At 38.9% G+C, this 17,292-nt stretch overlaps 1 protein-coding gene across 2 annotated transcripts in view; it reads right to left on the bottom strand.

The window, feature by feature from the left end:
- Positions 1-1,344: 1,344 nt before the first annotated feature.
- CACNG4 (calcium voltage-gated channel auxiliary subunit gamma 4) overlaps positions 1,345-17,292 on the bottom strand; it is an 84,285-nt gene continuing 68,337 nt past the window's right edge. The window contains exons 2-4 of one of the 2 annotated variants that reach the window (XM_026711169.2): positions 16,335-16,418; positions 5,718-5,858; positions 1,345-2,171 (exon numbers count right to left, since the gene is read on the bottom strand). In XM_026711169.2, coding sequence (XP_026566954.1) covers positions 1,636-2,171; positions 5,718-5,858; positions 16,335-16,418 — 761 coding nt within the window. In that variant the 3' untranslated portion in view covers positions 1,345-1,635. The remainder of the gene's footprint in view (positions 2,172-5,717; positions 5,859-16,334; positions 16,419-17,292) is intronic. The other variant, XM_087925063.1, reaches the window with a different exon arrangement.

Below are 17,292 nucleotides of genomic sequence, written 5' to 3'. Positions count from 1 at the left end.
GGAAGTTCCTTTGCCCCTTAGACATTTCCAGCAACCTCTTGCATGTCTTTCCAAGAATAGGAGAGATTTTTCCCTACTAAAAGCAGCAAGGGTGCACATGCTTGATTCTGCAATCGCCCTCTCAAGCAAGAGTTGTAGTATTCAACAAATGCCCCAGCAGTCTTTTTCTAGGCATTAGATAATTATATTTTTCAAATGCTGCTCTTTGTTAAAAAAAAAAAAGTAAGAATCTATAATGCAATTAATTTGTATTCAAACATGAAACTACATTAATAGCTTGTTGTTCCTGTTTGGAATCAATAGCCCTTCATAGAAAAAAATATATATCTGCAATTCCTGCCATTAATACAGTCAAACTGCTACTTCCTAACTTTGTTCTAAGCCTCTGGTCAATATTTAAAACATGTAAGAAGGGATGGAACTACACTTTTAACATGCTAGAACAAGTGTCATGTGTATTTCATAGCAGCTCAAGTTAAGGATTACTTTCTGACGAAGTGCCTAGAAAATTATGGCTGCAAATAATTGGTTTAGTAAAGGCCCCAATCGCTAACACAGGTCTATTCAAGTTATGAGTTCTGGATTTATTTATTTTTATTTTTTGATACAAATATTTGAAATCTAGAATGTGGGGTTAGCTAAACTTACCTCTGACACCTGTTTGGGAAACTTGCTTTACAGGTATATAGCATCAGTTCATATCATCTCATCCCCAAATTGTTGCATTTGACTTTGCAAATTCACATTTTTCCAATCCTTTGGGGATGGTTATTCATTTATATACAGTAATAAAGGATGGGCAGGTTTCGAAGGAACTGATATTCTTCATCCAATCACAGTCTTTACTTAAGAGTGCACAGAATAAAAAAGGCAAAAGCAAATGACTACTGGACAATCCAGTAAACAAGGAAGAGAGGGCATTTGGAGTCTTACATCTACATTCTTATAGTGTGTTTAAAGTCAGAAACCATTTTTTTTTCCCAAGGATGCCTAAGGCTCAGAGTAGAACTCTGGTTTCAATGGTTCCCCTTCACTAGTCTTCAAAAGTTTGAACCAACCACACGCTTCCTCCCCACACCCATTTTTTGACTTTTGCTCTAAAAGTGGGGTGTCCAACCTTGGCCCTCGGTGGACTTCAACTCCCAGAATTCCCTAGCCCGCCATTCTCATTCATGCCTTTTTCTTCTGCTCTAAAGAAACATAAACATTAGGCAGCACTGATGATGAATTTCAGATTGTACCAAAGGGCCGGGTTATACAAAAAAGTCCACATTGAAAATTTAAAAATCTATTTCCACTAAAATATTTTCCAGGACATGAGTTACACAATACATACTACAAAAGTGCAGGGATTGGAACGGCTGATTTTAATTTCTGTATGTATTTCTTAAACATTATTTTCTTAATCAAATTTTGAAAGAGCTTATAAAAATCAGCTAAAAAGGTATTGTTCCATCTCTCCAGGTCGTTGTGTTATGCTAATGTCTCTGTCTGCAACTTCATTCTGGGATTTTTATTCCTGAAGTATGCAAGAGCATTTTCAAAAGACATGCTTTTCACCTACAATATAAAGGATCTGGATTTTGCTTCCTTTGCTTTGTTTCAGAAAAAAAAAGACACCACCAACAAATCCCTTCAAACAGGTGTTGTTCTCCTGTTGACCATATTGATATGAAGTCCCTCTTTAAATTCCTTTTGAAGGAAATTGTGGACTTGAAGAAAGCCAGCATCTTGTTCTATATTGTAACTTGCTGCTGTGGTGACCTTGAGAGGTTCCCTGGAGAGCGTGTACATGGAGATTTCATTCATCGGAAGAGAACCTGCCATCTTCAATCCAACTGGAGAAATGTCCCTGGATGGAGAAGGTTCTGTGGATCGAGAACTGGATCTGGACCTTCTTCTTCTATATCTGTAGCTTGGCATCCTCGCGTAAGGGGAAGCAGAAGTCTTAAGGAACTGCTTCTTGGTCTTAAACCTCAGCTCTTTGTTTTTATCAATATAAATGTTCACAGCCAGCACACCAACTGTTTCTGCCACAATGAAAGACAAGGCTCCAAAATAAAAAGACCAGCCGTAACTGTACTGGTTCTTCTTATCCTCATCCCGCTTGTCACTAGGATCACCTGCGTTGCTGGAGATGTAGACAATAATTCCTATTATGTTACTTAATCCTGGAAAGAAAATAGCGGGGAGAAACCTGGTTAGGAGAAAAGCTCCAGGAGACAATTATCACGATAACTTTCTTGCCACATCAACTTGCACCTTACTCTTAATTAGTCCATGGGCTAATATATTTTCAGGCAGTTCTGAGCATGATTTTATCTGCTTTACATTGTTGGGCCATAACCTTAATTATACAGCATGTATAAAATGAATAGTTGTCTAGACTTGAAGTACAAAACACTTGGAGGGCATCAAGAGCTTTTAATTCTGCTTATGTTATCTATGTGGTTTAAGGCAACACTTTCCAATGAACTCTAGCAATGTTCAAGAATAAAATCAATAGTGTAAGTCACAGATAACAACAGTTACTCAAGTATGTTCAGTATGTTCGAAGGCTTGTCTTAATTAAGGTAGATAAAAAAGGTGAAGCCATTGGAAGTGCCTCAGGGGAGTCATGGGAAGTGCCTCGTGTTATTTTAATTGTTTTTGGATCCAGTAGAATATACTGTAGCTTACACTGTATAGGATACGGTGTACCATCTGCTTAGTTTGGAAAGAATATTGTGGCAAATCTCAAGAGAAGAACAAAATAGGGTACACCTACTTTATGATGATGAGGGATAGCATTCTTTTTTACGTGTCAATAACTGCTATGAAGGAGCTGGGTATCCTGTGACCCCCAGGGAGGTTTCACAAGACCCTGGCAGCTGGAGGAGAGGCTACACAGTGTGCTCGCGGTGCGCACGCACACACACAAAAATCTCTGCCTAAAAAAGTCCGTTATAAGTTTGAGCCTGAATAAGGTAAGATTTAATTTTCAGGCTTTCACTTGTTACAACAAAAGCTTATTGCTCTGAGATTCAAATGTAAAATCTCAGGTCTCTTTGGGATTCACATTATAATAGCAGTAATAATGGAGGTTGTCTTCATATTTATTATTGGTCTACTCCCTAGTTCTCCATCCCTGTTGATTAAAAAAACAACAACAACCCTGTAATATTTTTGCCCTTCCTTTTGAATGAGAGATGACTGAAAACAGTCCATGGAAGAGGCTGAGTTAACACTTGGAAGAGTTACAGGATTGGGGTTATCTAATAAAATTTCATTAACTTCTGAACAGGAGGCTAGTTAGAAAGATAAGAACAACAAATGACACCATAAAGGTACTAACTCTGTTCTGTTTATCTCCAGTTTTGCAAGCTTTAGCTTCCACACAGAGTCAATATCATCCAGATACTTCTGGAACTGGGGAATCACTGCATGCTCAATCACCTTTCCTAAAGTGGAATATTTGTGACTGGACGGTCTGTAATTTTAAAAAGTTTTCTAGAAGAAAGGAGGATTCCTCTCAGTAGAGGTTCTTAGCATTGCCTTTTCGACAGTGGGAAATGAAATCCTGCCACAAGACAGAACTGATAACTTGAATCATGGCCTGCATGTTCCCACGCTGGCCAATTTAATTAACTACAGGGCCTACTGAGATAGTAGTTCTCATTTCTCCATACGTACAATCTATATTTTTGAGATCTTCAAATAGAAAAGATTCCTCTATGTGTAAAGTAAGTGATGGCCAAACCTATATCCCTATGATGTGCACTAACATTTCTGGTCTGTAAAAACAGAACTAGTTGAATTTAACCATAAAGAATAATGTAAGCTGCTCTAAGCAAATCTAACTATTTTGTATTGTTTCCCCTGCAAATCCTGGATTCAGAGTAAGATACAAGTAAGTTTGGTCTATTCTCTGTGAATGTAATGAAAATAGATTTACCTGCTATAGTTGCTTGTAATGCTCTGGGTTCCTCTAGAGCAGGGGTGTCAAACTCAAGGCCCACTAGCTGGATCCACCCCGTGGGATGCTTAAATCTGGCTAGAGAGGCCCGTCTGGATATAGCAAAGGACCGGCCTGTGGTGCCTCTGGCAGCCAATGCCCCCCCTCCCGTGCCCCATTTTCAGCCTGGATGGCCTCCTGCAGCACTCTTCTGACCAAAATGGGGTATGGGGGGAGCGCCCCCCCACCCTGATTTGGCCTGCAGGGTGCTGCAGGAGGCATCCATCCCATCTCCCCGCCCCGCGGCTGCCTGCAGAGAAATACAATGCTGATCCAGCCCTCAAAGAAATCCAGTTTGAAACCCCTGCTCTAGAGTTATCCTTTCAGTGAAGACCTACCAGCATTCCTGTAAAAATGCAGTCCCAAGAAACAACATAATCCTGAATAGCTCCTCTTTCTTGGCAGTGCTCAAATAGTTGTTCTCTATGTAGCTATAAGGTGGAACACACCTTACTTCTGACACCTTTGATTTATATCCTGTTTTTCTACCCAGAAGACAAAGTATCTCCCAGTGAAACTAAGAGCCTTAGAAGCCTCATTGTTAATCATTATTTGATTTCAATATAACCTTAGTATTACTAATTCTAGTCTAATTCTGCTACATTTAAATGGAACATTCCAAATGTCCAGTGCAAACTAGATAGAATCCACAATTACATCCTAAGAGTGGATAAGAAGTGGAAATATGAGGCATTTACTGTGTGAGATGTCAGAATTAAACTAAGGGAATATAACAACCATGTCAAGGATTAGCAATCTGGTACCAAATGGACTTCAGTTCCCATCAGCTGTAGCCAGTTGATGCCAAGGGCTTTTTAGGAGCCAAAAGATATCAGACTATCTACCACTGAACCATCGATATACTGCAAAACTGATCATTTGCCATCTTACTTTTCAAAAGGTGTCTTTTTAGAAGGTGTTGATAGAGAAAAATAGCAGCAGAGAGAAGTAACTGACTGTGATTAGTTCTTGAGTTTTTAGAGGAAGACCATGATAGAAATATTACTGAGGAAACAAACTTCTAATTTGTCTCTAGAAACCTAAGGCCTCCTCCCATTTCATTCAAAAAGCTGTGTCAAAATTTGGAGGAGTGGTTTCCATCAAGGTGTTTAGAAAGTGTGCAGAAACCTACTTTGGTTGTCTCCAGGCTGTTTGAATTTTTTTTAAATTTTTTATGTAAAGTGAAGTATCAATTATATATATCATTGCCTTCATTTTCAAGGATGATTCTTGATATCCTGATTTGCTCCATGAGCCAGATGGATGGTTTAACCTAAGGGTGGTTTGGAAATGTGTCCACCTGCTTCCCAGGAAGGGTAAAAGCAACCAGGGCTCCTAAAAAGTGCTTGGGGAATGGGGACTCAGCATGGCGATAGGTAGTATTCTGTTAAATCCATGCTTTGTAATTCATTCCATTACTCCAACACTCCTATTTACAGCCATGTTGGAAAAGAAAGAGGTTTGCAAAGCATGAATTGTGCCTCCCAGCCTGAAGTCTGCTGACTTTATATGGTGGCAGTTGGAGCTGTGGAAGGGGAAGGGCTGAAGAAATAACATTTTTATTCTCTTTCAAATCCAGCAGAATTGGCTCAGTGAAGGTCTGATCTCAACCAGTAAATCGTAAGATCCCTTTGCTGATATTATTTGGAGGACGTGACCTTTTCCATTCCCAATGCCCACTGAAAAATTAAAGAAGAAGCCTATAAAAGAAAGATGAAGTTACCTGCTGCTACAAAAAGAATTCCAGCACTAAGAATAATGTTGTTTTTGCTGCTGTAAATCCTCCCAGCTCCAATGCAGAGCCCTCCCAGTAATAGCAAGATTGTGCTTAGGATGGGGAACACGCTGGAGGCACGTACTATACCTGAGAAAGAAAGGGGACAGGAGAGAGAGAGGGGGGGGGGGACCATAACAGAGCAAGATTGTTTTGCTATCATTTTTAAAAAATAAATATAGCAATTAAAAACCATATTCATATGTTCAGTGACAGTTTATTAATCAAATGGTATTTACACTCAGCACTTTGAGCATTATGTTACTGAAGCTGCTTCCAAATAACTACATTATTGTCATCAACATCAGGCATTCGTAGACACTGTAAAATCAGCAATATTTTACAGTTGCTCCCTAGTCACTTCCTGTCTTGACTATTGCAACGCGCTCTACATGGGCTGCCCTTGAAGAGCATCCAGAAGCTCCAGTTGGTGCAAAATGCAGTGGCCCTCATGGTTTTGCACAGATCCCGGTATGCACATGTTTCACCTCTCCTGCGGGAGCTGCATTGGTTTCCGATTTGCTTCCAGGTGCAATTCAAGATGCTGGTTGTCACCTTTAAAGCCCTTCATGGCTTGGGACCAGATTATCTGAGGGACATCTCTTGCCGGTCACATCTATCTGACCCATCAGAGCGGAGAGGCAGGGAATGTTGAATGTTCCATTCCTGAGGGAGATATACCTGGTGGGACCCAGAAGGAGGGCCTTCTCTGTGGTGGCTCCCTCTCTCTGGAACATCATTCCCCCAGAGATTAGAATGGCCCTTGCTCTGATACTCTCCCAGAGGCGTTAAAGAAATGATTCTGCCAGCAGGCCCAGGGAACCTAGAGCGGGATGGAGCCCATTAAATGGCTCGTGTGATCTGCTGTCGTCAGGGTACGGGGCTGATTTTGTTACATTGTACTTTATTAATTTATTTGATTCTTTTCGTTAGTTTTTATTGTTTAAAATGTGGTTTTATATTCTGTAAGCTGCTCGAGTTGCCATGGCCGAACAGGCAGCAATATAAATTCAATAAATAAATAAATATAAAAGTGACATCAACAGAATATCAGAAAATTGCAGGAAACACTCTCAAGAAAGGTGAAAGAAAGCCAAATAGTTATCAACATCTTTGAATCTGCAGTGAACCAGGTAATTTATCCAGCAGTGGCAGAATCGCCCTACCCAATATAATGATAGGGAGTGATGGGAGCAGTAATGCAATTGGACTACCAGTTATCAGAACAAGGAATGTTTTGTATTTGGGAAAAATGTTTGCCTCTGGAATGGGAAGCCTCCCCCAAAACACTGTAAATTTATGAGGTTATTACCATAATCAGCTTTCTAGAGTCACAATATGGGGAAACATCTTCTGACAAGCTACCAGCTAAAGGGGTTATAAAGAATAACCCAGAAATTAATGCATGGAAGAGTAATGAAAAATGCATGAGCAGATGATGGCATAATGCCAGAGAGACAATATTATGAACAGCCACTTGTAGGCATGTGGATTTGGATAATTAAGACTGTACGGGAGCTGTCTTGACGCATCCAGCCTTCTCTGGGGCTGAAGCAGAAAAGAAGAAACGCATATACTTTAAGGGGGAGTTTGCTTAGAAGAGGGCAGAAGGGGCATTGGACGGTCACTGCCTTCTGAGTCTAAGCAATAATCAGCCTTCTTTGTTACCCATTCAAGATCTGGGTTGACTGATCAACTTGCATGGTGTTGGCTTTTTTCTTTGGTTCTACAGTTCCTTTACTTCATGTTTGCTGATTTATTTATTTATTGCTTTGAAAGTCAGCCTCTTTTCTGCCTCAGCAAATTCTCCAACAGCACTGGGTGAAAGGGGCACAAACCATAAAAGTAAAAAGAATCAGAGAAGCTAGGGAAGAAAAAAGGGAAGGGAAGAAGGGTAGTGCTGAGGAAGATTGACAGAGAGGCTTTAGAAGTAGAGGAAAAATTAGGTTTCCAGCATGTTGGAAATTGGCTCTGTCAGGAAAGATCAATACATGAGCTTGTTTCACAATGTCTCTTTTGCAGATTTTACCATTAAGTAATCACCACTTTTTTATTCTACACTAAGGGTAAATTGCAATCACAGTGAGGTGCTTACTGATTTGCAAGAGAATTACCTCAGGCAAGAGCTTCAGAACAGGCTCACAATTACCTAGAGACAGAGAAAGAAGAACAGTGGTGCTCATAACTTGGTTTGGCATCCTAGGACAGAATGGATTGAGGACACAAGGGCTGGGTTTATTTAGTATGATAGAACTTGACCTGGGCTTGTTTGTCAAAGGAAGTATTTTAGTATGATCTTATAGTATGATCCAGTTTAGTGAAGGGGGGAAAGTCATGATATGTTACATGACGCCGCCATGACAACACGAGTTTGACACCTCTGTGCTAGGAGAATGAGTGTTCTGGATTAAACATATTCAGATGCAAAGAATCAGGGAAGCTGCAGACTAGTAGAATCTAGAGGACAATATATTATTTATTCTTGTTGCAACACCAAACAATCCAGTGTTATTCTTTCACATTACATTGGATTGCTGACCAAACCTGACAAAAAGCTAAGTACGGTACATTCCTGTGATTCTTGCCACTTACATAAATATTCTCAATAATAGAGATTCTGTCAATTGAAATAAGAACAAAGGCAGGGGTGGGATTCAAATATCTTAACAACGGGTTCTGTGGGTGTGGCTTGGTGGTCACGTGACTGGCTGGGCGTGGCTTGTATGTAAATATTGTAAATATTTATGTAAATATTGAATTTTTTTATTAAAAAAGAGCAACTTTTACTCAAAATCAGGCAAAGCAGGCAGGCAGATTGAGTTGCTCACAGAATCACAGATTCACTCAGCGATCTACCTTTCTGCAATCTATTGCCTGAGTCTGCACTGAAAAATAGAAGCTAGGAAGGTTCAGTTCTGCTTTTAGATTAGCTAGAAAGCAAGAAACCCAACGATTTCCTGCTTTCTAGCTAATCTAATATCCCATCACAGCTGATAGTTGAACAGCTGATGGTTGGAGAAAAAGGAAAAATAGGAATTTACCCAAAATCAGATGAAGGCACAAGGCAGGCAAGTTGGATGGTGTGCATGCCAGATAAGGAGTGAATGGGTGGGGAGGGGAGGGGTGGGGCCAGCCAGTGGCGCGCAATTTGCCGGTTTTCCGAACTGCGCAGAATCATAACAACGAGTTCTATAGAACTGATCTGACCAGGTAAAATCCCACCCCTGAATAAAGGAAATTTAAGTTCTGTCATCAACAGCATTGTCATGAAAATCTTAATAATATTGTGTTAGCCTCTAAGGCCAGCAAATGATGGTTAGGCCTCTATGATTACAAACTTGATCTCTCATCTGAGAGCCAGGGAATGTTTGTAGAGCTATATAATTCCTCCTGCTTTAATGTAAAAGTTTATAAATGAGGTAGGTAGGTAGGTACTAGTACTGTTCTGGCTACACTGTTTACTCGTATTGATAAACCTGGCAATGTTTTTAAGAATTAAGGCATAACAATTTCAGTCATCATCTTCAAAAAGTAGAAGAGATGTCCCAGCCTGCCAGGCATCTCCAAGAGAAATTAAGGGGAATTGGGTGAATGAAGAAAATTTGATAATTTAGGTGCAGGCTGGTTTTACAAAGAGTTGGTCTACTATGATACTCCAGCATCTTATTGAGAAATACCAAATAGCCTTCACAGACTTGTACTTGATTCTAGTTCCAAAACAGAACATGGATAATCCATTGGAAATGTATTAGATTGATCCCCATTCATTATATCTTATTTGGGCTCTTTATAACAGCACCTCTCTGAAGATGAAAGGGGATCATTAGAGATATTTATCAAATGCTGTTCCAACATATAAGGCTGTTTAAATAAGGCTGCATGATTGCTCCACTTTTGTTTAATAATATCTATGCCATGATGAGCCTTTAGGCAACCCAAATGTTCATCTCCTAAACTGGCAGATGGGTTTATCTCCATCTTACTCTATATGGATAATGTAGTGATGCTATCAAGCTCCCAAGAGGCTTTAGAAGAGTCTTGTGTGTGCTGGTTCAGTATTGCCAAGAAGATGAAGTCACAATCAATTATAACTATGTTTTTGCAAAGACATAGTCCCTAAGTGCTGTATGTTGTCATATTTCCAGCTATAAATTTATAGTGTTATAAACTGAATATCAAAATAGTTTTTTATTTGGAATTTCTCCTTTTATATATTGAAGTATACTTCACTGTAACTTAAATTGTATTTTTTATGGCAGAGGTGATAACCTTATATCCAGGCCAAAGACCATAACAATACGTTCTTGTAGATATTTTCGTCATCATCATTTGATAAAGTTATTTCAGGAAATAGTGCCTCCCTTTTAATAACAAGGACTTGTTTTTTCTTCCTTCCCTGCAAATGAATGTTAATTTTCTAGAATTGCAGACTCAATTCTGATTATCTTGAACAGACTAGTAAGAATGTAGCTTCCTCTTGAAAACTGTCACAGAATATAGGTTTTGCTCTACATGTCTAGAAATGAAGCAATGAGAGCAGATGATGCTCCAATAAAAGTCCCCATGAAGCATTGCAATTCATTATGCAAGGGTGGTAGAATGTGGCAGCTGTTCATTCCACTTGGTTTCCTTCCAGGCTGTAGGATAAAGGGAAGATTAGAGACCAAGACTTGCTATCAACTCAGTCACGCAAGCTAAGACATTTTTTTGTGCTAAGTATAGCCTCTTGATGCCTGAATATTTTCAGACAACATCATACATGAATGAAGATTGGTTTCAGGGAAGTTGCACCTGCTGTAGTGAAAAGGGTAAATTGGCCCTCACGCTTCTGGATGTCCAGCATCTGTTCAACTTCTCAGGCAACCTCAGAAACCATATTACAGTCAAATGGATATTTCAGCATGACAACAAGTGGCTTTCATGTTAGCTGAAGTTCTGGGCAGACCAAGACATGGAGTATCTTGCATTCTTACTGATGCTACTGTACAGAAAATTCTTAGTCAGAAAGCAGAATACGTCACATTTATGCTCCTGTGCACATTTCTACTACTTTCTTTCCTGAGGTCCAAGAAAGCTCTTAAAAACCTGGTCTTCCTCTTAGAGGTCTGGATATAGTGTAGTTTGAGAGCATTGTATTTTGATTTCTTGTTGCTGTTACGATTGTTTTAGACTGGGCTATCTGTTTGGTTTTATTATTATTTTTAATTGTTTTTTTTACTTTTTTCAGTTCTTTATGCTAGTCAGATTCCATCTGAGTTGGATGGCTATAACAAAGAAAAAATATGAAAAACAGTTCTTTAGCTGGCCTTCATATGCATTGAATTCTTCTCAAGAACCTAGAATATTGTAATGTATTGACATAGTATATGTCTAGATCTAAGGCACCCAATGAGCTAATGCCCACTGGGGCCATTTTCAATTTTAATTTTCAGATTTTGATATTCTGTGATCTTCTCCAGTTCTTCATCTTTTATTCCACTATCTCCTGGTATTGCCACACCAATTATCCACACTTTATTATTATGAATCATTGCACAATCAGCCAGATGTTCAGAGTGGATTTAGTATTTTTGTCTAGCTATTGAGTCCTTACCAAGTACCTGGGATAGGCAGATGTCGATGTTTGATAATGTTAGAGATATTGTCCAGGATGTAAACTGTTCCGAATAAAGCTGCCCTTTGCAATTGACTGATAATGAATTTGTCAATGCCAATGTTGTTCAAATGGTTTTCCAGTTGTACCCAAGGTGCCAATTACTATTGGTATTACTTTTGCTTTATTTTGCCACAGTCATTCTATTTCCATTTGCAGGTCTTTGTAAGTTGTCATTTTTCTCCAGTTCTTTAATTTCTATTCTGTTGTCTTCAGGTACTAGCATATCCATTATCCAGACTTTTTTTGCAGGGGTGGGTTTCTACCTGTTCTGTCCACCTCTGTAGAACCAGTAGCTCTGAAGAGCAGCAGACACAGTAACCGGTTCTATGTCTGCTGATGTTTTGCCTACCCGCCCACCGGGCTCTTTCCTGATCTTTATTTACTGATTGCTGAGGCACAGCTGCAGTTTAAAAAGCAGGAAAAGAGGGCTGTTTCAAAGGCTGCTTCTCTGCACAGCAGGTGCTGATGACGATTTACAGGTGCGCGGCTCACAGCGTGCAGGGAAGCTCATAAAATCTGAACCGGTAGTTAACCCTGTTGTATCCCACCCCTACTTTTTTGTCTTTCTTATCTACAATTGCCAAATCTGGGGTGTTATGTGGCAGGTGCTTCTCTGTCTGAATTCCAAAATCCAAGAACACTTTAGCTTCTGGCAGCTGCGATCTCACATTGTTGTGTGTATCATAATATTAATACCTGACACTTTTTTCTTTTATAGAAACTTCATTAAGTAAAAGAATGATAGAGAAATGGACAAAAGGAAAGAAGGAACTAAAGCCTCCTTTTCAAAATAAGTGTGGAATGACTAGCACTAACAACCAGCTGTGTATGGGCACTATAAAAATAATAAATTCCAATAATTTTGATTGTTTAATACTTAAGGAGAGAGAGAAAAATATTTCTCATGAAAAAGGTAACTAAAGACTTTATTACTATTGTTGTCTATTTCAGCCATTCAGGAAAGTCTTATAAGGTTAAATAGACTCATGCTTATTATAATTCCTTGGTGTCATTCCCTAGAACAGCATACCACAACTAGGCAATTTCTGGATATTTCATTATTAAATTTATATGCTGCTACAACTGGGATACTAATTTCCATAACTTTTACCCACTGGCCATACTAGCTGGAAGTTTTGTGAGTTTTGTAGCCATAACCCTGGATGGGAACTAAGTTGAGGAAGGTTGTTCGGTTAATATGTAAGTATTTTTGAACTTTCAGAGAATTAAAAAAAAAATATTCACCAAGCTGACAATTTTTTAATCTCATGCAAGACTAATTAAATCTTGGACTTCAAGTCTTTGCATCTTAAAAAATGAAGAAACTAATCCACTCTGGTCTTTTCACGAAGAATAATACCAAAACATTTCATTATTTAAATTTTTCTTCTTTTTACTGAGGAAACAAACTTCTAATTTGTCTTAGCTTAAAAATGAGAACCAATTATCCTACCATTGCCTAACAGGTATGTTTTACTATGAGGATTCCTGCTAAATAATTTGATATAGGACAAACCAAAAGAGCTAGTTGCACATAGCAAACCACTTCAGATTCATGCTTCCTTTACTGGTTGGGTGGCATAGAAGTTTATTTTAATTTGTCTGCAAGAAGGGATTCTGTTTTTGTTTTAATTTTGAATGACAATTCCCTCAATTTCCTTAAACCTGAATCCTGAAAACTGCTGGATAATTTGAAAATAAAGGCAGCATGTTGCTATCACCCCGTCTATAGTTAACTGTATTAGATCAGTGGCCTAAGGCTGAACTGATTACTGATCCGCGTCATGTGCTTTTTACCTTAGTACCTTATTGTTCCCTAATACTGTGACAGAATATATTATTTTCATGTCACTGCCTGTACATTTAATTTTTTGTCTAGTTGCTTTATTTAAAATTGCTTTAATGCTACATCAGACTTTTTCACTACACTGCTAATGGCAAAAAACTAAAAAAAAAAAAGATACCTCCCTCCTATAATATATATAAAAATAACATCCTTGGTACGATGATTGATAACATCCCTAATTTAAAACAATCTATGAGAATACTCACTAAATTTCAGCTATTCTGATAGTGCTACCATTATCACCATCAGATAATCTGTTCCTTAATTCTACCCTCCCAAAGGATCTTTCAAAAAGACAATTTTTAATAACTTTGTAAGAATCACAAATAGGAATATAGTTCTAGCGCTAGAGCTCCTGAAAACAAGTCCTCTCCTGCTGAGTCTGAGAAGACATGGAGGATCACAGCAAGGATCTCCTGCAGATATGCCTTTGGATTAGTGGTGGTATTCAGCCAGTTCGCACTGGTTCACGCAAACCAGTAGCAAGGATTTGGTGTGGGTTGCCGAAACAGTAGTAACTTCTGGCTGGCCACGTCCCCCCCCCCAACCCGGGGTTCTGTTTTTTTCCTTCCTAGGCCCCAGGGAAGTTTTCTGCAAGCAAAAATGCCTCCCGGACGTTTGTCTGAGGCCCAGAAAGCCCCCCAAATGGAGAGGGTGCTGCAAAAAACCCACATGCTCACCCAATCACATGGCCACGCTCACCTAGCCATGCCTACCTAGCCACACCCACAGAACCAGTAGTAAAATTTTTTGAATCCCACCACTGCTTAGGATGGGTGGGTAGATTTGTGTCTACCCACCCATCCTAAGCAGTGGTGGGATTCAAAACCACCCTTATGGTAGACCAAACTAAGCAACTTAATGCCATATCAGCCAAGAATACTTTTTATTGTCACATCTGTAGTAACAGAATCTTGCAAGTCCAAAAGTGCTATCCCCCTTCATCACTTATCTTTGTGTAAATTAGGGAAGGGCCTAGATCTCTCTAATTAGTTGTTTGGAATGGGTTCAAGATCACCTTATCTGATTGTTGCCTTTGTAGCAGCTCTTCCTTCTCTCTTTCTAGACCAGGCCTGTCAAACTGGCAGCCCACAAGCCAAATGTGTCATGTGCAGGCTACGATCACCCTGGCTCTGCCAAGGCAAAAAATGTTGCGATACATCAATCAAGTTTGACACCCGTGTTCTAGACGATTCCCAATACCCTCTACAGTTTGGAGAAAACCAGACTCTAAGCCTTGTAACTCTTTTTAAACTATTATCAGCATCCTGCACTGTGGTAAAAATAGTTGGGAAGACAATGCAGCTCCCACAGTACCAATGTTATAGGGCTATAGCTAGTAGACCCAGTCAGCATGTAAGCAGCTACTTCTGCACCAATTGAGGTTTCCAAATGCTCTTCAAGGGCAGGCCCATGTGGAATGCATTACAACTGCCCACACATGAGGGGAAAAGGACATTGCCAAAACCTCCTGCCCCAGGAATGCTAGTAGTTGGCAACCCAGCGGTCATTATTTGGCATTTTATTATTACAAGTTAGTGTTAAAAGACAAACTTGATTTCTAAGAGTTTATAATGTAGGTATTTTCAGCAGCATTAATGCATGCAGCTTTTCAAGTAGCTGTAATGCTTCCAATATGAAAAAGCTAAAAAGATAGGTTTAGCTATCAGCAATTTCGATCTCTTCTTCCCTAGGCATTTTTTTTTTATTTTCTAATTTTTCTGACAGATTGGCCAGTGTTTAGAAAACTGAACTGAAAAATCAGCTGGCTAACAAGAGAGGCCTTTAAGCAGAGAGTGAAAGCATTCAGGAGAAGCAATATAGACCATGGTTGAGAAACAGATCTCACAGAGAAGAATAATTAGGTGTTAACACAGGAGAGGAAAACAGTAAATGAAAGCATGCAAATGTGCATAAATCAGGGAGAAAAGAAGGAGGCTCACTGAGATAACATAAAATTGATGCCATGCACATCTTTCTGAGGGAAAATCAGAATATAAATGAAAAATAAATAAGTAGCAGAAGCAATAAAAGATTACTTGGGGGGAGGAGAAATGTGTACAAGTAGCAAAGATAAGAACAAACTGACTGATGTTCAAGGAATAAGTGGTGGTGGGTCTCGCTGACCTGGATCAGTGAGAAATACTGTATGATTTAGATATATGTCATCATGACCTGTTTGCTCAAAGCTATTGATCAAATTCATTTATCACCCTCTCCACCTCTGTTGAGTAAGGCTCATCCTCTCTTTAAATCAGCTTTCATGAGTTCTTAGCTTCATATCCTGTCTTCGAAAACTGAAGTTGGATCTACCTGTCACACAATGCCTGGGAATAATCTCTTTTGGATGCCCTGCAAACTTTTTCGGATGGAAGAAAGCTGGAAGAAGGTTGTGTAACTTTTCTTCGGATCTTTGACAAGTGGGACAATTCTTTAATGAGTGGGAAGTCATTTAATAACATGGACTGTTACTTTATTCTCAGGATCTTGGAATGTAAACAATTAGGAACTTAAAATGTACAGTGGAATTCAGCAGCAGAAACCTGATAGCAACTGTATAAAGTCTATTGCAAAACAAAGGAAGAAAATGGAAACCACAGTGGCGTTAAATAGCCATACTTATCCCCTCTCTTATTTTGCAGACTGTTACACTGAGGCACTGCCGGTTACTTCTTTTATGGTACTTCATAGGAGATTCTGCCAAAACCAGAACAAATGGACCCAGCCACAGAAATTTGGCAGCCAAACAGGTGGAGACTCCAGGAGCCGCACAAAAGCCTTCACAAGCTGCTTATATTTTATGGAATATTTGCCTTTGGTACAGATATACCAGTGGAATTTCAACAATGTAAAATTGAAATCTTGTAAATTAAAATGACAAAATGATTGATTTAAAATTTCTGGGGGTGTTAATACAATGGTATCACATTCATGCTTGCAAATCCAAGCATTATATTCAGATTGTTTTTCTAAAAAGAAACAAATCACACAGATATCCTCTTCTAAGCACCAATACCTATTTAGATATATTTTGGCTTTCTTTTTTTCTTTTTTCTTTACTTACGGAGAAGATATTCAGAGCTATCGTGATCATAGTCATTGTCTTCGGGAAAATGGTTGATTCGAAAACAGTGTCCCTTGTATATCCCTGCAAAAAAAGAAAACATCCAAAGACATCAATGAAGGAGGGCGATTTCCTGGAGATTTACTCAGCCAAAAGAACCAAGATTTCTGAAGTATTTGAATTCTTCCCTGAATTCAACAAGTGATTTATAATATTATTTTGGGACACCTATTAAAGAAGCAGAAAGAACTCTGTTAATGCAAACATGCCTCATCTTGTCTGTCCAAGAGCAAGACTAGAATTCATGGCCACAGAGTTTCTAGCTCTGTGCCTTTAATACCAATATCACTTTCAATTTCATTGTATAATGTTTGAATTTTACTATTTTTTGAATTGATGGTGTACTTGGCCCATAAACTCTTCATAATGTTCCTTTCCTTCCAATATATGAACATTTAGGAGTCTTAAAGTACATTTTTTCATTTCCTGTCTCTTTTAATTGTTTTTAGTGTTATCTGTACAGTATTAAACTTTTAGACTTGTGCCATGGTCCAGGGCCCATGTGACTGACATACTTGTTTTTATTAACAGAACAACACCCACACAAGATCTTTTCATTCCTTTCCTAATAATGCTTTTTACAACCACCTCACATCGAGTTGATTCAGTGGAAACAAGTGGCCAATCATATTGTGTGTCAATGAGATTCTGCCATCTAGGAACACCTACCTAGTGAAGAGTAATATAAATAGAGAATCCCCAAGCACAATTTTATTTGTCCCAGTAATAAGAACGTAGGGTTTTGCACCTACATTTTTCATGAAGAGAGCCAACTTGCCTTTTCATTCTTTAAAACTAGTTGATAGGATCTCCACACATATTCACTTTAGATTAGAACAGAGGCAGAATTGGTTTATATTAGCAAGCAATCCTGCATCTGTCTTTTCAGAAGAAAATC

Source organism: Pseudonaja textilis, chromosome 2 (genome assembly GCF_049901715.1).
Source record: "Pseudonaja textilis isolate UNSWEBS1 chromosome 2, rPseTex1.2, whole genome shotgun sequence".
Taxonomy (NCBI): Eukaryota; Metazoa; Chordata; class Lepidosauria; order Squamata; family Elapidae; genus Pseudonaja; species Pseudonaja textilis.
Note: the sequence above shows the minus strand (reverse complement) of the source record. Positions and strands in the feature narration are given on the sequence as shown.